We start from the raw sequence: 21623 nt of genomic DNA, 5'->3' as shown, positions 1-21623 counted from the left end.
AATAGTGCTGCTATGAATGCTTTAACTTATGACTCCTCAAAAACTTAACTACTGATAGCCTACTGTTGACTGGAAGCCTTACTGATAAGACAAACAGTTGATTAACATGTATTTTGTATGTTATATGTATTATATACTGTATTCTTAAAGTAAGCTAAGAGAAAAGAAAAATGTTATTGAGAGAGAAACTGTTATTAAAATCATAAGGAACAGAAAAGACATTTACAGTACTGTACTATATTTATCGATACCATAAGTTTACATCATCCATTTATGAAATGAATTGTCTGTCATACCTATACCAGTATTATATGATACACAACACTGTAGATGTTGTACATATTACTAACATTTACATCAAAAGTGGAAAAAATGTGAAAAAGAAGTTCATGTGTATTTACAGGTATAATGTTTCATGTATTGATAACAAAATAATATGATTGCTTTATGGTAGCCTAGTGTAGTCAATACAGTTGCTTAGTGGTAGCCTGGCCTATACACTAATGAATGAATTGTTATAAAATTTTAATGACTTACAGTATTACATTATAGTCACATTCATAACATGGTATTGGAAACATTGTTGCATTAAAAAATTTACTTGTAATAGATGATACACAGTTTTCTCCAATTAAGAGGGCAGCTGCATACTGTAGGGTAGTGTAATTCTTATGCCTATGTAAGGATAGGCTATCCACTTCAAGTCTTGCACACAATGTCTACACAGTGAATACTTTGGTGATGATGACAAAAAATATCCCATATGGTTCTTGCTGTACAACTATTAGATTTTCACACAGATACACACATACACAACAGATAAGTTTAACTGTACAGCATGATACTTACTAATTAAGTGGAAGTGCAATATCATAAAGGTCTTCATCCTTGTCTTCACACTGAATAGGCTGAGGCAGAGGAGAGGTTGGTCTTGCTGTCTCAGGTGGCAGAGGTGGAGGAGGTGGAAAGAGGAGGCAGGAGGGGAATGCATGCTTGGTCTAACTTTATAGAAATACCTGGCCATTTCTGTCTAACTTTTTTGATTTTTCATTTCTCTAAATGTGGTTTCTATATGGTACCAATCTTTTTTCCACCGTTTGCTTTAGTTTTGGTTTCAGTGATACATAGAGGAATCCATGTCATAAAAAGTCAAAAGTAGTCTTGAATAATCAGAACCCTTCTGCCAGATGATCTAATGTCAATTTGTTTTCTGGTACTGCTTCTTCTATGTCTTCTTCCTCATCATCTGCCACTTTTTTGGAAGCACTCATCTCCATCAAGTCATCTTTTGTTAATTCCTCTGTTATGTCTACTAGCTGTTGAATTTCTCCAAAATCCATGTCTTAAAACCCTTCACCCCCTTACTTTGCTGCCATATCCACAGTCTTTCATGATTTCCTTGATTGGCTCTGTCATAAATCCTGTGAACTCATGCACAACAACTGAACACAATTTTCTCCAACAGAAATTTATTGTTCAGGTTTGATTTTTTTTCATGGCTTTTTTTTTTTTTTTAAATAACAATGATGGCATCTTCAGTGGCCTAATCCTTCTAGACTTTCATGATGTTCTCTCTTTCGAGGTTCTCTTCCATAGCATTGACAGTTCTTTCCATAGAGCACTGTGTGTAATGAACCTTTAAGGTCTTTATGACCCCCTGATCTAGAGGTTAAATTAGAGATGACACGTTTGGGAGCAAGGAGACCACTTGGAAGCCATTCATCAGTCGATGGATTTTTGAGTTGTTTCCACTTTTGGCTATTATGAATAATACTGTCATGAACATTCATGGGAAATTTTTTGTGTGGGCACATGTTTTTATTTCTCTTGGATAAATACCTGGAAGTAGAAGAGCTTAGTCATATGGTAAATCTATTCAACATTTTGAGGAACTGACAAACTGTTTTTTAAAGTAGTTATACCATTTCACATTTCCACCAGCAATGTATGAGGGTTCCTGTTTTTCCACATCCTTATTTTTTATTTTCTGTCTAGACCCACTTTTGATTACTTCATAACTTCGAGGTACCTCAGCCTCTATTTTTGGTTTCATCAACTCTAGGCAAGCTTTAACTTCCCACTTTGTTAAATAAGAATGCTGGTAGACCTTTTCTTTGCCTCTTCTGTTTCACCTCTGTCCTTTGCCTCTGTCTTTACCATCTTAGGATGATTACCTTACATTCTATCCTATAACCATAATTATTTTGTGTTTTACCTATAGGGGCTTTTTTAACTATAAAGATTTGTTTATTTATTTGTTTTCTTGGTAGCACAATGGAAAAAGCATTTGGCTGAAATGCAAAATTTCATTTTCTAGGTTCTAGTCTATGACTTCCTACACCTGGGATACTTCCTTAACTTAGTTCTGAGTCTGAATGTTCATCTGTGAAATGGGGCTTAGGATAGAGTTCTAAAGATTTTTGTTAACTCTAAGATTCATTAATTCTATGAAAGAATAAGCAGCCTCACTGTATGCATATAATAATTCATGTTATCAACTTATTTTACACAATTTTAGGACTCTATTCATGGTATAAAATACATACATATTTCCCACAAAGTACATATACTTTAAAACTAAAATAGGAACTTGATCAGCAGATCAGAGCTAGTTTTTCCCAGATCCTGCAAAATTATCTAAAAGAGTTTCTTTAAAATTCAGCATATTGTCAAGCTTGTCTCTTTATTGAAAGTGTCGCTCCCCTAACTACTCAGTGAGTTATGTTAGTAAGTAAAAAGCATGTTGCTTTTTAAAAAGAGGTAATCCTTCCTAAAACAGATGGTAGTAGAGCATGAACCATTCTGTGCCATTCTGTAGTTTTGTGATCTATCAAGATAGCAACAATTACACTTATTCCTTTCCAGTTAGGATGCGTTTTCTTTCTTTCTTTTTTTTTTTTTTCTTGCCTAATTGCCCTGACTAGGACTTTAATATTATATTGAACACAGGTGGTAAGAATGGACATCCTTGTCTCATCCCTGATCTTAGAGGAAATGCTTTCAGCTTTTCACTGTTGAGTATGATGGTCATTGTGGGCTTGTCATATATGGCCTTAATTATGTTGAAATACATTTCCTCTGTATCCACTTTGTTGGGAGTTTTCAATCATAAATGGATGTTGAATTTTGTCAAATGCTTTTTCCCATCAACTGAGATTATTACTTTTATCCTTCATTTTGTTAATGTGGTGTATCATATTGACTGATTTGCAGATGTTGAACAATTCTTGCATCCCTGGAAACAAACCTCACTTGATCATGGGATATGACCCTTTTAATTTATTGTTGTGGATGTCTGTTTCCTCCTGAGGTTAGGGAAATTTTCAGCCATTGTTTCTCCAAACAAGATTTCTGCCTTTCTTTCTTCTGGTATCCCTGTAATGAAGTGTGATGTTAGTCTGTTTGATGTCCCGTAAGCCCCGGAAGCTATCTGCACTTCTTACTCTTTTTAATTTTTGCTACTCTGATTTGGGTGAGTTCCACTACTTGCTTTGAAATAACTGATTATTCTGCTTACTCTAGTCTGCTGTTGAACCCCTCTAGTCTCTTCTTCCATTCAGTTCTTCAGCTCTGTGACTTCTGTTTGGTACTTTTTTATCTCTCCCATTTCTCTTCTTTGTTGAAGTTCCCACTGTGTTCATCCATTGCAGCTCAGTGAGTATCTTTATGACCATTACTTTGAACTCTTTATCAGATAAATTACTTACCTTCATTTCATTAAGGTTTTTTTCTGAGCTCTTATCTTATTCTTTCATTTGGAACATATTCCTGTTTCTTCATTCTGCTTTACTCTCTGTTGGTTGGTTGAAAACAAACTCCTGTCCCAATCTTGGAGCCTACATAGTTGAACCTTGTCTTTTAACTGTGCCTCAACTCTTTGTCGTGTTTCAAACCTTTGTGGTTGTTCAAGCAGCCTATTAGATTTTTTAAATGGCTCCCAGTAGTTGAGGAGGTACCAAGTTCTGTCTCTGTCCCTAAGGGGAGGATCTCAGCACCTCCATTCAGGCTGTTTGGAAGCTTGACCCCCAGGCAGCTTTTTAAGTTACAAAATTGATACAGTCTTACGGTGTGTCTTAGTTTTCTTTGATAGCACTTCTCCATTATATGGATATGCCATGAATTACTCAACTCCTGCTACTTATTACAAATTGTGTTCATTTATTTTATACTAACAATAACATGATGACCATCTTTTTGTTTGTTTGCTTGCTTTATTTCCTGCTTAATTATAAGATCCTAGAATCTAGATATTGTGTGACATCACAGCAGCATGCCAAGGCACTGTTACAAGTTCAGTCATAGTGTTTTGGGGTTTTTTTTTTTCTATGTTGATTTTTTTTTTCCAAATTGTGGTAAAATACACATAACAAAATTTCCCATCTTAACCATTTTTAAGTGTACAGTTCAGTGGTATTAAATACATTTACATTGTTATACAACCATCACCTCATCCATCCCCATGACACTTTCCATCTTGTAGAACTGAAACTCTTTATCCTTTAAAATTTTGAGTTCTTGCTTTCAATTCTTTAGGTATATACCCAGAAGTAGAATTGGTGAATATGGTGACTCTATTTTTAATGTTTTGAGGACCCACCATACTCTTTTTCATAACAGCTGCATCATTACTTTCTCACCAAAAATGCACAGAGTTTCCAATTTCCCCACATTCGTGTGAACACAGTTATTTTAGATGTGTACGTGTACTTTATAATGCGTTAACAATAGGTAATGTATATCAAGCACTACCTATGGACTAATAAGCATTATGCTAATTACATTAAATGTCAAAATTTCACAGCAACTACTATCCTCATTTTGTAGATAAATCATTAGAGAAGCTTGGGGTGTTAAGTGACTCCTAATCAAACATTTTGTGGATGGCAGGAAAGAGATTCATATTCAAGCAGCCACCCCTCAATAGTATCTGTGCTCTTAACTATTCCATAATTATTACCTCCCAGAAGTAGACTTAGTTTGTCGAAGGATATATAAACTGCCAAATTACCTTCCAAAAAGGCTTTACCAGTTTTAATCCCATCAACAGTATAAAAGAATGCCTATTCACTCCCTCCAAATCCTTGTCATACGAAATTATGCTTTTTAATTTCTGCCAAGTCAGTGGGCAAAAAAATTATCTTTTAATTTTTTCCTGTTACTATTGGTTTTGAAATCTTTTCACATATTTATAGAGCATTTGAATGCTTTCTTGAACTGGCATGTTACTAGTTTGAGTAATGCTAGACTGCTGTATTAGTTTCCTACAGCTGCTGTGAATTTAGTAGCTTAAAGCAATGCAAAGTTATTATCTTACAGTTCTAAGGTTGTAAGTCTAAAATGGGTCAGCAGGACAGTGTTCCTTCTGGAGGCTCTAGGGAAGAATCCATTTCCTTGTCTTTTCCAGCTTCTAGAGGTCCCCAGCATTCCTTGGCTCATGGCTCCTTCCTCGCACTGTCATCATATCTCCTCACTCTGATATTCCTGCCTCCCTCTTAGAAGGATCAGCTTTCCCAAATAGCTGGTTTTCCCAGTGATTATAATAAATAGTTAATGTTTTTTTCATTGTTTTGAAATGCCATATTTATCTAATATTAAATTCCCATATTTACTTGAGTCCGTGACTAGATTTCATTCTAATCAGTACCAGTGCTCCCAGGATTAATTACTATAGCTGTTTATTATATTTTGTTATCTGGAGAACAAGTTCCCATATCATTTCTCCTTTTTGAAAAATTTTTGGCTATTTTTGCTTATTTCCTTTTTCAAGATTTTACAGTCACGCTCTACAAAATCACACTCTTCAAAATACCATGTTGCTTTCTATTGGAATTGTTTTGAATTTATAGATTACTTTCTGGAAAATTAACATGTTTACAATTTTGAGTCTTCCCATCTAGAAATATTCTGTAGTTTGTTTTTGTTTGTTTGTTAAGGCATCATATATCCTTCAGACATGTGTGTTTCTAGATTTTAGAGCTGTTGCTATTGCTTTTGTAAATACATTGCTTTTTATCTGTTACATTTTTTATTGGTTATTGCTGGCATGTAGAAATACTGTTGCTTTTGTAATTTGTATTATAATTTGTTTTCTCCTTCCCTAAAACCCTTTATTGGATGTACTGATTTTTCAGTGACTTTTCTCCAATTTCCTAGGTAAATAGACACTTTGTAATGAGGACAGTTTTGGTTCTTTTTCTTGCCTTAAATTATCATCTAAGATTGCCAGTACAACTTTGAAAAGTATCCATAAAATTGTGTAATTGTAATGAAGATCTTGTATAATGTGGAACACTTGTATAATGTTTCTATTATTTTCTAATAGACATCTTTAACTGAGTTGAGTTTCTCTCCAGTTTATTCCTAGTTAAGTGTTTCAATCTCAAATTCATCTTGAATTTTATCAAATGTCTTTGTAGTTTTTGTATTTTTCTTCTGTATGTGTATTAAATAGTGAATAACAATAAGTTTCCTGTTTGAATGATACTTTTTTGTCTGCTTGTGAATATTGAGTATTCAGTAGTTGTGTGTGAAGTTCATTGGTGAGATTGACCAGTAGTTTTCTACTTGTGTGTGCATGGATACATGTGTGTTAATCTTTTCTGCTTTGAATGTCAGGGTTATGCTAGTGCTCTCAAATTAATTGGAAAACTTTTCCAACTATATTTCTTTTGTGTTGTTGTTCCTTTTTTCATTCTTTCTTCTCAGCTTTTTAAAAAACTGAGGTATAATTAAAATATTGTTTAAGTTTAAATTGTACAATACATTGATTTGATAAATTTATATTTCAGTATGATTGCCAGTGTAGTGTCAGCTAACACTTTTGTTGCATATCATAGTTATTATTTCTAGTGGTGGGAACAGTTAAGATCTAGTCTCTTAGAAAGTTTTATGTTTGTTACACAACAGCTTTTTTGTCTGTAATCACTGTGCTGTGTGTTAGATCTCTGGGAATTATTTACCTACTAGTTGCTGTTCTGTAATTCTTTACATTTTAACTATGTATTGGCTATTTTGTATGTTTTAAACATTTGATTGAAAGTGATGCATTGTATATATTCTGCAGCTTGCTATTTGTACTCCATATAAGTTTGTGCAGTTCATTCATGCTGATGTGTGTAGCTTATTTGTTTTCACTGTTAGATATATTTTATTGTATCAGAACACCATAATTTGGTTACCTGTTCTTCTCTTGATGGACATTTAGTTGTTTCCTGCTTTTTGTTATTACAAACAGTGCTGCTGTGAACATGCTTGCACATACTTTTTCTAGGGCATTCATATCAGCAAGATTCATAATAGTCAAAGAGTAGAAACAACCCAAATGGCCATCAGCTGACCAATGGATAAATTTAAATGTGGTATATCCATACAATGGAATATTATTCACCCATAAAAAGTGAGGAAGTATGCATACATCCTACAACATGGATGAACCTTAATAACGTTATGCCAAGTGAAAGAAGTCAGTCACGAAAGACCACATAGTATATGATTCCATTTATACGAAGGGTCCAGAATAAGCAAATTCACAGAGACAGAAAGTAGATTAGTGGTTTCTAGAGTCTGGGGGAAGACTGTGATGGTGAGTGACTGCTAATGGGTTTGGATTTGGGAGGGCTGTGAGGGATTAAAATATTCTAAATTTAAATTGTGATGAGATTACACAACTCTGCGAATACACTAAAACAACTGAACTGTACACTTTAGATTGGTGAACTTATGGATGTGAATTAAATCTCAGTAAAGAAGTTAATTTCTAGGATAGTGTTCTTCAAACCCTAGTAGGTTATAAAACAATTTGGTGAGTCAGTAATAGACTTTGTAGTAGTGCTTTTGTTTTTGTTTTTGTTTTGAACTACAAGAATTTCTTCATTACTTATTATTTAGAAAACAAGGGAGCAGGGGAGCACATGTGGCTAATTTGAATTTATAAATTCATGAAATGTTAAGTGAAAACTCATAAATAGCATATTCTTTATGGTGATTATGAATATATAGTATTTGGCTACAAAAGACTCAGTAAATTTTGCTTGGTACTTTGGTTTTACTATTTATTTGGGTGGTTAGTGATGATTTACCAGAAATGGAATCTTGAGCTGAAAGGATCCTTAGAAGAGAAAATGCTCTTGGGCTTTTATCATCTCTGTTCACACTCGAGTTTCTGTGTCAAGTCTAGCTTGGAAATATAAGCAAGAGCAAAACTGTCAAGTTTTCCACTACTTTTTGCCTTCCTCCCAGAATTTTGCTTTGGCTCTGTTCTGTACCACAGCCAGCTATATTTCTGTTTCTAGCATTACTGGTGTTTTGATCAGGTTATAAATTATTTAACTCCTTTAAAAGCATACTGCTATTAAAATTTGATCTGTTGTCCATTTCCGTTTATATTAAGTGATTTGTAGACGTACTGGGTTAAACTTGATGTGCTTTGAGAGCTTTAAAGTACTGACATAGTTTTTTTTCTTCTAACGTGAATAGCAAATACTTAAGGCATGAAATAGATATGAAGAGTGTAAAAGAACAGACTATATTTTATAACTCTTTTTTGTCCTAGGAAGAAGGTTTTTAGTTTCAAATGTCAATAAGCTGAAATTCCTTTCTGTAGCATTTCTTCACATTTTTTATACTGTTTTCTTATAACACCCATCAATCACAGTTACAGTGATTTTTGAGCTCTTTAATCGTGTTCATCTTATCCTCATTATCTAATAGTAACTGTCTCTCTTTCCTCAAAATTTCTCTTTTCTTTTTGTTTTGGATTTTTATCTTTTTCTGACACGGGCTTTTTTAATTTGTCTGAAGTTTGTTGAGGAACATCATGTGTAAAAGTATGGCATTAGTAAAACATGGGCAGTTTGAGAAAGTCAAGACAATACAAAGATCAGAAGGAAACTTAAAACTATAAATCGTATCCTTAAGAGAAAAGAAGACAGTGCATCATTGAAACATTGCAGGAGTGTGTAGAAAAGGAATTGTTCAAGAGCAAAAATAAAATACAAAATGTGGGAAATTAAAATACAAAATTTAAAAGACAACACAAGTTAGGAAGATACATCTAGAATGTAGAACAAAAAACTAGAGTCATAAAATAAGAGAAAATATGAGAAAATTAATGAAGTAAGCCAGTAGATCCAGTATCTTTAAAAAAAAATAGTTCTAGAGAGAGTAGAGGAGAGAATATGAAGGGGATTAAATTTTCAGTGAAATACAGGAAATTCAGAACTGAATGAATCTCTAGTTTGCAAGAACACAGAAAACACTTAGCAAGGTGAATTTTATAAACACCACTCAGAAAATTAAAGGACATGAGGGTCAAAATAAAAAATAAAAAACAAAAAAGCACCTTCCAGGTAGAAAAGCGAGCCCTGTTTTAAGGCTCAGAAGCTGTTGATGGACTTGTCAACAGCACCACTGAAAGCTAGAAGGCAAGAGAGCAGTTTATTTTATATGCAGGCTAGCAGTCAAGGATACCTCCCATGCACTCATTCTCCAGAAGTTACTGATAAATGTGCACTCTGAAAATGAAGTAAATGGAGTAAATCAAGATGGAGGAAGACTGTGGGTTTGAGGAAACAGGCCATCTAACACAGAGATGACAGAACACTTAAGACATATGTGTATTTAAAATTGATACTTAAATATAAATTAAGTATATGTTTAAATGAAATTTGAAAGTTAAAAAGTAGGATTTTTCCCCCTTACATGATCTATTTCTCTATCAGTGTAGAATAAGATGAGATTTTCTTCTTTACCAGTCATAGTCAAGGTGAAGACTTTTATCTTACATTGTGACTTGCAATTTATAATTCAGTTTTGAATCCTTGAACTGGGAATGATACTTATAATGTTCAGTTTTATAACTAAAAACAACTCTTTACAAATATATTTGCTTCCAAATATATTTTGAATCTTTAAAAAATAAATTTTTAACTTTACTACTCTTATGGTACTTGTGGAATTGTAATCCAGCATTTTCATGTCTGGTTTTTGCTACTTATATTTCACTACTTTTCAAATTTTTCAGAATTCTAGTTCTTACAATCAATTTTAATTGTAAAAGGCAACAAGTTTGAAATCAGCCTTTGTTTTAGAAACCTGTCTTAATCATAAATTTGGGAATATTCATTCAGACTCATTATTTCCACTTAGAAAAGTAGGCCAGGTAGTTCCATAGTAAATAAGTTTACCAAAGACATGTTTTCACTAAGAATGAACACATTGAATCAGGCAGTTTTGTAGCTCCTTTGGTCTCCTCTGGGGGACAAAAAAGTACCAAGAATTGAGGCAGGTTGGAATGGCCACCAGAAATCTAAATCTGAGTCATTAGTTAATGCTTTCCAAGGTATTTCTTATGTCTCAGTAGCCCATGTAACTGGTTTTACTATTAAAATTTTTTCTGTTAAATTGAATCTTTTGAAAAACAATCTGATGAAACAGGTTGAAGAAAACGCAAATACAGTACTGAAAAATGGGAATCAAAATTCTTTTGAGTGCTGCGTACTTTTCTTCCTTTGCTTAAAGCTTTATGAAGCAGGCAGCTAATAAATGTCAGAGCCTGAATGCAAATCTAAGTCTTTCTGCCTCCTGAATGAACTTCTTAGTGCTCAAATATTTGGTATAAGGTGTGAAGAGAAAGGAAATTAATTTAAAAGTTTTTAATGCATTATAAAATGAGATAGCATTTTTACCTATCAAATAAGCTTAAGTTTTCTGAACTTAGTAATACTTAAATACCAGAAGCCTGTATGTGGCTGGAGATGAAATTCACCACAACCCTTTCAGAAAAGTCATACATAATAGTCCTAAAAACTATTCATGGACACAGACTGGAAGGAAATAGTCCAAATTGTTAATATGTTCAGAATAGAGGTATTTTAAAACAAAATAATTATTTTCCAAATTTCCTACATTTCACATGTTATTTTTATAAGTAGAGAAAATATTTCTATCTTTATCTGGTAGTTTAACTTTAGGGAAATAATTCTAAGTCCAGACCAAAGATTCTCCAAAAATACTCGGCAGCTTTATTTTTCAGTTGTGAAAAATTAGAAACAAATTAAATGTATAACTTAGTAGAATGTACCAGAGTAAGTGGTGATACTTCAAAGGGAACATGTAAAATTTAAGAGACTGCATAAGGATGAGGGGAAAAGTTTGTAATATAATAAGAAAAACAGGATACAGATTTGTTTATGAAGTATGTGTTTACCAATATATAGTTTTATAAAAACACGGCAAAATACTGGAGGAAGTTGTAATAGTTTTATCAGCAGTTTTGTTTGGATACTGAGATTCCAGTAATTTTTTCCCTTTGTTCTTTTATGTATTTTCTGGATTTTATTTAATCGTGTACTGACTTTTTAAAAACTGATATTTTCCTACCTGAGATAAAGTGGTAGTTAATGTTTTGCTAGTCTACCACTAATAACATTCTGTTTATATTATCTGTTACTTGTTCCTGTTTTCTTCTGTCCATGTGGAATGAACATGTTTCTCTTATTTCTTAGATCTGAAACTCAGCACCGAGGCTCTGCTCCCCACTCTGAGAGTGATCTACCAGAGCAGGAAGAGGAAATTCTGGGATCTGATGATGATGAGCAAGAAGATCCCAATGATTATTGTAAAGGTAAGGTTTTCAATAAGGAGATGCTAAGTAAGACATTCATGTATATGCAGTTTTTCATTTGAATGTTTGATCTACCAGTGTAACCAGTTATAATGCTTTCTGCTTATCGTGTCATTTTCTCTAAATATAGGAATTAGTATTTCCTTTTTGTTTGACTTAATTAAAGCTTAGTTTTATATTAAATCTGTTTTTAACCCCTTTTCTCCTTAAAAAATGATAGTGCATATTTACATTAGAAAATTTCAGAAATATATTAAGCAAAAAGAATATGAAGGCCATCTGTAACACTATCACACAGAAGTAACCAGTAAGATTTGGTATGGTAGGCTTTTGAAAAACACCTTTTCATTACTTGAATTTTCTCAAAGTGATGATTGCTAAGACATACTGAACTGAAATTACAGATACTTAAACTGTGTCATAAGGTTGCCTGGTATCTTTTCTGTTTCTTTGTGAAACTTTCTGGGATTCTTGGGTAGGATACTATAACAATGTATTTTAACTATGAAGGAGAACCTGGTTCTTCTTCTCAGTAGGCAAAGATGGATGTTAAAATCCTTTGATTTCTGCCACTGTTGGCAGCCTTTTTAGACCTTTGTGGTTTTTGTTTTGTTGGGTTGTGTTTTAGAAAAGCAGTTCCTTTTTTTTTCTTTTTTTAAAAGTTAAATAAATGGAATTCATTAATCTCCCTCCTAAAAAACATCCTGAAACTACAACTATAAATAGATTTCTGTATCTAGATTAACCTGTTGGATTATTGAGGGGCAAAAATATTATGATATATAACCTTATTTTTGTTTGAGGATGACTTACTGTTCTCAGTAAGTGTTAGGTTCTACAAAGCATCACTTGCTTCACTCTAAATCATTAATCTTATTCTCTTAAGGTATTATTTTATAATATGAGCTCAATAGTACTGTGTTGCTGACTGAAAATTTTATTTTGTTGAATTGATTGTATTAGAAGAAACCATTTTTACTTGATAAAAGGTGTATTGATACTGAAAAATGGGATGTGAGATACCTTTTCTTTCTAATTAAGTAACTATTTCCCTCCTGTTGTTTCTTCCAGGAGGTTATCATCTTGTGAAAATTGGAGATCTATTCAATGGGAGATACCATGTGATCCGAAAGTTGGGCTGGGGACACTTTTCAACAGTGTGGTTATCATGGGATATTCAGTAAGTTTTAGTGGTCCTGCAAGAGAATTAGGTGATTCCTTAATGTTTGTGTCTGATTTTCCACCTTCAGTCTAGATCTAGACTGATTTCTTGATTAGAATCTTGTTTGTTGATAATCTTTATGTTCTTGGGCAAATGACTTTCATGAAGAAACACTTTAGAGACACGAGGCTGATTAAATTAATATCGGTAAGGTGTTTGGAACTCCCAAGTTCAAAACGTTACAGAACGTATGGTATGTGCATTCATAGTTTTTTCTCATGGAGTAGAGTTAAATTTTTAGCTGATATCCTAGACCAACCTAGGTGAAATTATTTTCTTGTCCCCCTCCCCTCCCCAACAGATTTGCTCAGCCATATAGTCTAAAACTTTTCTTTACATAAAAACCACAGGCAGTTAATGTTGGACATTTACCTACTATCTTTGATGAGACAGCAATTGCTTCCTTTGCACTAAATTTTTTTTATCAGTTTTCAACAAGTATTTCTTCTGGCTTCTTAGAAGAAAGTATTATAGCTTTTAATCTTTTAGCTTTTGCCATACAAATATACAGGATACTTGTGGTTTGGTAGCGTTTACCCCCTTTATTTATCCCCATTTCATGGTTTTACTTGGATTCAGGGAGACATTCCAAAGGTAGATTTTAACTTAGAGAAAGTGTTTGGTGAGTGACTTTACCCAAGAACAGATTTTCTTCTTCCTGTAAATAAAATTTGGGCAGTTAGTGCCATTAACAGGTACAGGTGATCCCACAGAAGCAGTTTGTGTTTGGGTACAGGGAAACATGAAATTAATATTTGTACTTTTGTCATCGTCTACCAGTTATAGTTAAATCTTAGCTTCCTAAAGTAAGGGTAGGACACTTAATCTTAATTTCCTATGTTTGTTTCCTAGGGGGAAGAAGTTTGTGGCAATGAAAGTAGTTAAAAGTGCTGAGCATTATACCGAAACAGCACTAGATGAAATCCGGTTGCTGAAATCAGTAAGTATTAGATTGTATGTGTGAACTGCAAAGCTTTATATGAAGATTAAAGTTTTATTGTTAAAATTAAGACATATCAAGTAAACATTCTGTTGCATGTCTAGTTTTTACTGTGAAGCTCCAATATCCTTAAAGAGGTAGAAGATGGCAATACTTACACATTCTGTGCATGTGGTAGGGACCTGGTGGAATATGCTGTGATGGGAATTCTCCCTACACACACTAAAAAAAACCTTGCAAATAAATAAAAATGTTTATCAAGTATGTTTATGTGCCAGACAGCAAAAAGAATGATTTTCTTTCCTGCTGTGGTTAAAAGAAAAATTGTGTGAATAAATACATAACATCTGTTTTGCTTTTTTTAATGTTGTAAAATATATAATATAAAAATAAGTACTTTATTAATTCCCTTTATTACCTAGAAACTTCAGTAAATTTTATCAAAAACTTTTCAGTTTTACTATAAATTAGGAGATGTCAGTGTAGTAGAAGGAGCTTAAACTCAGAGTTAAAAAACATGAGTTTTAGGACCAGCTCTATCCCAATATATCCTTCAACTCATCATTTTATTTTTTCTGAGCCTTAAACTTTCCATTTGTAAAGTGAGGATATTAGACCAGGAGAGCTCCAAGGAAGTACTTTTCAAAGTGCCAGACTGTGACAGGATAAGGAGCTTATGCCCAAAAGTAAATCAGTGTACTTCCTTCACTGAGAAAGTTTTTCTATGAAAAACCTTCACCAAAAGTTCAGTTTGGGCTGAATAAACAGTGTGGTTAGTGCTGTAGTTGACTTGCATCCTGCTAAAGCTCCTTAATTCCTCCTAGCCTCGTAACTCACAGTTAGTTAATTTGGGAGTCACTTTGAGCAGCAAAATGATGGAATTAGAACAATAGTCTTTGTTGATTGTATTTTATTTTGTGAACTGCTTATATTAAGTTCTTTGCGTATTTGAGCTATGAAGTGTTTTTATGTTTTTCTCATAGATTTGTATTAGCTCTTTCTTGGAGTAATCCTTTGTTATATTTGCTGCAGGTGTCCCCTCCCCCACCACTTGGTTTATTTCTATGCTTTCTCTTTTGCTAAATACTTTCTCATCCCTATTACAGGTTCGCAATTCAGATCCTAATGATCCAAATAGAGAAATGGTTGTTCAACTACTAGATGACTTTAAAATATCAGGAGTTAATGGAACACGTATCCTTTTAAGAACCTATTTGAAAACAAATCATGAAATAACTATCTCAAAGAAAGCAATTAGATTTGTGCAGATAGCTTTGGTCTCTTTTCTCAAGATAAACTATAATCAAATTACTTTTATTGTAAACTTTTGAACACAGATGTCTGTCTTTGTTGTGATTTTTCAGGCTGTGGCTTTAGACTTTTCCCCTTTTCAGGCTAATTAAAACCAAAGTCAAAAGAAACTTTTAGAAAATAGCCTTGTATTAAGTGAAGTTTCTACTGATTTTTATCAATTAGCACAGAAATTTTAATTGAATTAATTTTTTGTAATAAATACTGGGTAAACAAGAATTTAATGCATTTTATTATTTCAACTCTGAAGAGGTTGTGCGTGTAGGTTTTGCTTAGAATCTAAACAGGTATGATTACTCATATTCTGTCATAATGAAAAAACTGACTTGTTTTGTGTTTTGATGTAGAATTTTAGAATTTTAAAATTGGAAGGAATGTTAGCTTTTTTCCCCCCACAAGTTAGTATCAGAGTGATATGCATTGGAACAGCTGTGCTTATAAATAAGGCCTATCAGATTTTTTCAGAATAAAAGATGAAGATGACTCCCACTTGAATTAGAGACTCTAAAACTACCTGTTCATAAACTATTTTAAAAAGTATAAAGAAAGGCATTTCGTATATGATTTTACTTTCTCTGCATGTTTCACTTCTCTTAACACACATTCTGAATTGCCAGTGATGATCTTCTTTTAGGGAGGCAGGCTCCACAGGGCTCTTTAGTGTCATATGGACTATGGTAAGAGATTTGAACAGAGAAGCAAGGAGAGAGGATGAGAGAGGAGACAGAACAGGTAATAACATGAAGCTTCTATCATTCTGAAGTTAGTTGTGAGTTATTTTGTGGGAGAGATACAAATCATATATCCCTGATCTCTAAGGAAGATTTGTATAAGAATCATTGCATTATAAACGATCATTTTCTCTCTGTTGTGGTCATTTCATAGATGACTTACTCTGTTGGGGGGAGGGCGTGTGTGCACATGTTTTCAAAGTATTAAGAGAGTAAGGCTAACCAAGAAATGAAAACGTTTGGCGTATCATGATGGCCATTAGGTTCTGTTTCTCTATTACTTGATCTTTTAATGTTTGTCATTGTGCCAAATTTCTGTATTAATTTGAGAAGGTTATAATAAAACTGTAGAAATATTCTGAATAGTCTCCTCAGTAATGCTGAGTACCTTTATTTGACCCTAAGCAAGAAGGCTTTTTTTTTTCCTTTTAACTATTAAAATACCTTAGTAGATTTGAATTTCAAGTTCCAGGATATTCTCCAGACGTTACCAGGTGGTTTTTCTGTAGTTTCTATCCACTGAGGTCCTGTTTTATTCATTTGTCCCTTTGTCCTTAGCCATTTCTCTCTGGCCTTCCTCCTACATGTCTCCTAGCTATCTTGGCTCCTGCAGTATTTGTTGCTACTAGAGATTGAAAAGGATAAAACTCAGAGCACTGAGTTAAGGTTCAGTGGGTTATGTTATTCTCCTGCCCCTCACCTCTTTTCACAACACAGGCATAGCTGCTTGGAGCTGTGTGTCCATATTTTTCTTTTTGTTTTTGTTGTTGTTGTTGTTGATTTATTTATTTTTTTATGTCTGTATTTTTCTTTGTATCTAGGCATACTACCATTTCTCTAGAGCACTGTCCTTTCTCACATTGAAGTATCAGAAGGACCCTGAACTAGAGAGTTCCATACATAGACTTCAGTTTAAATTGGTTCATTCTGCCTCTGTGAGTGGTAAGGAGAGAGGAAGGATTAAGAAAGACAGCTGGTCTATATATGATACTGACATTAGCCAGTGAGTGTCATTGGCTGCTTGTGTGACCTGCTATGTCTTTAGGATACATTTGCTAGCGCTTCTTGTTTGTAAGTCACTCTAAATGTGGCTCTTAATTAGTTTTCAGCCCTTTGATTTCTTTTTTTTTTTAACATGATCTCCCACAAAATTTTTTTGCATGTATCCTTTTAGTATTTTACCCAATTCTTTTTGTTTTTTAAGCTACTAAATGTTTGGTCATTTTTATATCACTGTTTACAAATTAAAACAACATTGTTGTCAAATTGTAATGCTTCTCAACAAGTAAAAGTTAATATTGAAGCTAGGAACATGAGAATAACTTTAAAATTCTGTTTTCTGGTGGAGGGGGTTGTTTGTTTAAGCAGTCTGCATTCTGAAATACCTTGTTTTGGTACATTTCGTATGTGCAGAAGTAGAATAATAATTTGATGAATCCTCACACGTCCATTATCCATTTCAGGAGATAGCACCTCGTAACCAATCTTGTCTATGGCTCTTGACAATTTTGTGGCTAATCTTAGATATATTATTTCATCCATAATTATTTTAGAATGTATCTCCAAAAGACATGGATTCTTTTAAAGTACAGCCCCAATGCAATTATTAATCCTAAAAAATTGAGGACCATTTCCTTAGTCTCTGTATCTAGTCATTGTTTCAGTCTTTACAAATGTCTCGTACTTTTTTTTCTTTTTTTTTTTTTTTTTTTTTATTATTTCAGTCGGGAGCCACATTAGGTCTTTGACAGTTCCTTTGTTATTTGGCACATCAAGATGTTCCAGGCTCATCTTGTACATTTCCTGTCCAAACCTGGAAGCCCTAATTCCTTTTAGTGGGAAATGGTGCACAGAACCTAAGCACTAAGGGTAGTACGTTTATTGATTATTGGCATTAGGTTGATTATTGGTGTCACTTTTATGATTTGTTGATCCATTGCAAAAAGCAGATACCTTCATTCATTTACACTTCTGCTAGCATAATATGAGTTCCAGTTGCTCCACATACTCACATGCATTTGGTCACGTTAGTATTTTTACTTAAGTCATTCTAGTGACTTTGAAATGGTATTTTATTGTAATTTTGATTTGTATTTTCTGAGGTAGTCACATCTCTTTAATCTTCTTTAATTTGTAACGGTTCCTTTCATGGCATTCGTTTTTTTCTTCCCCTCCAAAGAATCCAGGCCAGTTGTTTTGTTCCTTAATTTGGATTCTTCTGTTTCCTCATGATTAAGTTCATTAAATTTTGTCAAGTATACTACATGCATGATATTTTATTCTCAGTGTGTTGCATCAGAGGGCACATGACATGAGTTCATGCTTATCATTGGTGGTGATAAGTTTATTCACTTGGTTAAGGCAGTATCTTCTAGATTTCCCTGTTTAAATTCCTTTTATAATTAATAAGCAATAATATAATCTATGGCTTTCCTTTTATAATTAATAAGCAATCTGTGGGGTGATAGTGTGACACTGTGACGGTTATTTTTCCCAGCCATCTTTTACTCAGTTTTAGTATTCATTGATTCTTACTTGAATCAGTTATTACTAAAGTGATTGTAAAATGGTGATTTTTTATTTCTGTCATGCTTTGTATATTTATTGCTTGATTCTTCCTCTGAAGAAGACATTTTCCTCCCCCCAGCACAAACTTATTTTAGTATCCATTTGGACTCATTCTATTTTTAATTTATAAGCTAATTCATAATTTTACTCTAAAATGTTCTCAACTTCGAACCATGGCATCTTCTTTAGGCCAGTTCCTGTTTACTCCTTGACATGTTCCTTACTGTTGACACAGCATGGTATATTCTAAGCTTGCCCTGTATTTGGCCATTTTTTAAGGAGCCCAAGTTTTCCTTTAGTGGAGAATCTTATCTAAAACAAAAGTCTGAGCACTAGATCATTATTACCTATGTATGTCTAAACTTTCCAATTTTATGTAAAGCTCCTAGAGGTTGAAAGTATCTGTATCTTCCTACTAAAATCCCTGCAGTACCCTAGCCCTAGCACTACTAGGCCCAAAGAGTGGTGGTGTGGTTGGAACATTCATACATAGAGAGAACACATGGTGGCAGTAGAATCAAGATTAGTTTTGTAAACTACAGAGCATAGAGCAAATCAGTTCCCTATATATATTTTTTTAATGTTGGCATTTGCATTTTTTAGGTTAAGTTTTGGTACGTTGTCTTCTATAGCTAAAGTGGAATTGATTTGTCCTTGTTTTGATACTATGAGAGTAGGAGTTGTTACCCTAGACGTTAGTTTTGACATCAGGGAAGAGACTTGACTAATCAATAACTTAAGCCTAGTGCATTCACTAATTGCGTGCACGTCTTTCACTTTTCCTTTTATCACTGAGTATTTTAATGTGTATAATTTTATCAATAAGCCAACCCCTCAGTTTTCCATTTGGGGGGTTATATGCAATGACTAAAGCATTAGTTAACCTTTGGAATTTCAGAATATTAACAGCTAGATTTTTTTTCATTCAAGCTCTATAACTTTTTATACTGAGAGAATATAATAACGATTTCATTGGAGTGAAACAGCTTGTCTTGCCCCTTTCTTGTGTCTCTCTTTTCCTCCTTAACATACTTCTAGATATCTGCATGGTGTTTGAAGTTTTGGGGCATCATCTGCTCAAGTGGATCATCAAATCCAATTATCAAGGGCTTCCTCTGCCTTGTGTCAAAAAAATTATTCAGCAAGTATGTATCTTAATATTTTCTATGTGGTGATTTTTAAAGTTATACTCCATTTATAGATATTATAAAATATTGGCTATACTCCCAGTATTGTGCAATGTATCCTCATAGCTTATTTATTTTATACATAATAGTTTGTATGTGATGATTTCTTTTAGATTCTTAAAGTGTCAGGGGTTTCCTATTTCAAATAGGATTTTTGTTTTTAAAACTAGGATTTTTTAATTGCTGAAATTGTTCATTCAGCCCATAGGGTTTATTGTATTTATTCTGTTTTTAAATGTTTTAACATAACCATTTTTTCCCCAGGTTCATTTTCTGTTAATAATTATTAGCTGGGAAGCTATTTGTAGTGCCTGATTTTGGAAATTTAGAGCCCTTACCCAGAAGTTCTGGTTGCAAAGACTGATTATAAATTAATAGAGAACTGCTTTGTCAAATTATTACCATCTCTTTATATAGTATTATTATTCATTGGCGTTTTCTCATATTCTAAATAGGAGAAAATAGTAGTACTTCACAGGGCAAGTAATTTGTTTAGGTAGTATGTTTTGTTGGACAGAGCTCTAAACTGGGAAGCAAGAGACTTCAGTTCTTCATCAACAAGGAAATTTGAATTAAAAGATATCTAAATCTCTTTGATCATCTACATTTCAACAGTTAAAGGACATATTGACTCTTTATTCATGGTCTCTATAATTAGTTAAAGAATATTTCCAAATAAAATTAGCTTTGTAAAACTTGGAAGAATTTTTTATTATAAATAAACTCTTAGTTTTGTTCATAGTTTATAATTAATCTTTCCGGGAAAGTTTCTTGTGCTTTGAAAGGAAAAAGAAAAAAGGAAAAAAGCTTCTCTGTAGAAAATAACCATATCGTTTTTATATTTTTATTTTTTTAAATGTTGTATTGTGATTTCTTCCTTCTCCGGAAAGTCTCGGTATTCTATATTCGCAAGTCTATTGCTCTATTTCCATTCAGGTGTTACAGGGTCTGGATTATTTACACACCAAGTGCCGTATCATCCACACTGACATTAAACCAGAAAACATCTTGTTGTCAGTGAATGAACAGTACATCCGGAGGCTGGCTGCAGAAGCAACAGAATGGCAGCGATCTGGAGCTCCTCCACCTTCCGGATCTGCAGGTAAATTTTCTTTGGGGACTTTACTTTCATTAGAAGTTAAGAGAAGTTCCTATTTTTATTCTATTACCTGGCAGTTAACTAAAGCACCAGTAATTCATTTAACAATAAGATTCTTATCTATAAGATTCTTATCTGTAAGTACTTATCTATAAGGAAATAGTCCTAGCCTTAAAAAGACTTTTTATTCTCAGTATTGTTCCCATAGGGGAAGAAGACTGTGTCTTTTAAGTAAACATATGTTATATATTATAAAAGCTGATTCGTGTTGTTGTTAAAATGTGTTCTCTTGTGACTTGATGGTCATATTCGATGTGTATACCTCTTAGCATGATAGTACACATTCACGTATGTGGATCAGTGATCCTTGTGCAGTATCAAGATAACATTGCTGATTAAGAGCTTAGATTTAATCACTGGAGTGGACATATCCTTGCTTCATTGGCTGAGTGACCTTGGGCGAGTGACTTGAGTTCATCATTTGGATCAGTTTCATGTTAAAGCAGTTAGTAGTCTGCCACACATTATTATGTGCTAAATAAATGGTGGCTGCTGTGGTTATGATGATTTTTTTTTCCATTTGTGGCACAGATTTTTTTTTAAGTATTTTTTTAAATTGAAGTATAGTTGATTTACAATGTTGTATTAGTTTCTGGTGTACAGCACCGTGATCTAGTTATATATATGTGTGTGTGTGTGTGTGTGTGTATAGTATATATGTTCTTCTTCACTTTATGTTATTACAAGTTATTGACTATAGTTCCCTGTGCTATATAGTAGTACCTTGTTGTTTATACATTCTGTATATGGTAGTTTGGTGTGGCACAGATTTTAATTTTGGTAATTTAATTATATTTCTCTTGATTTTCAAGTTTAAATATCAATTATCTGTAGATTTTTTTTTTTAAAAAGGAAGACTGAAGAAAGGGGAAAAGGAAAGTT

At 33.4% G+C, this 21623-nt stretch overlaps 1 protein-coding gene across 1 annotated transcript in view; it reads left to right on the top strand.

The window, feature by feature from the left end:
* The window catches only part of SRPK1 (SRSF protein kinase 1), a 61623-nt gene that overhangs the window by 18199 nt on the left and 21801 nt on the right, over positions 1–21623 (top strand). Inside the window, exons 3-8 of the mRNA XM_074349069.1 lie at positions 11505–11623; positions 12695–12803; positions 13698–13785; positions 14892–14979; positions 19434–19540; positions 20519–20684. Of these exons, the coding sequence (XP_074205170.1) occupies positions 11505–11623; positions 12695–12803; positions 13698–13785; positions 14892–14979; positions 19434–19540; positions 20519–20684 (677 nt within the window). The remainder of the gene's footprint in view (positions 1–11504; positions 11624–12694; positions 12804–13697; positions 13786–14891; positions 14980–19433; positions 19541–20518; positions 20685–21623) is intronic.

Source organism: Camelus bactrianus, chromosome 20 (assembly GCF_048773025.1).
Source record: "Camelus bactrianus isolate YW-2024 breed Bactrian camel chromosome 20, ASM4877302v1, whole genome shotgun sequence".
Lineage (NCBI taxonomy): Eukaryota > Metazoa > Chordata > Mammalia > Artiodactyla > Camelidae > Camelus > Camelus bactrianus.
This window is presented reverse-complemented; position numbering and strand designations above follow the sequence as displayed.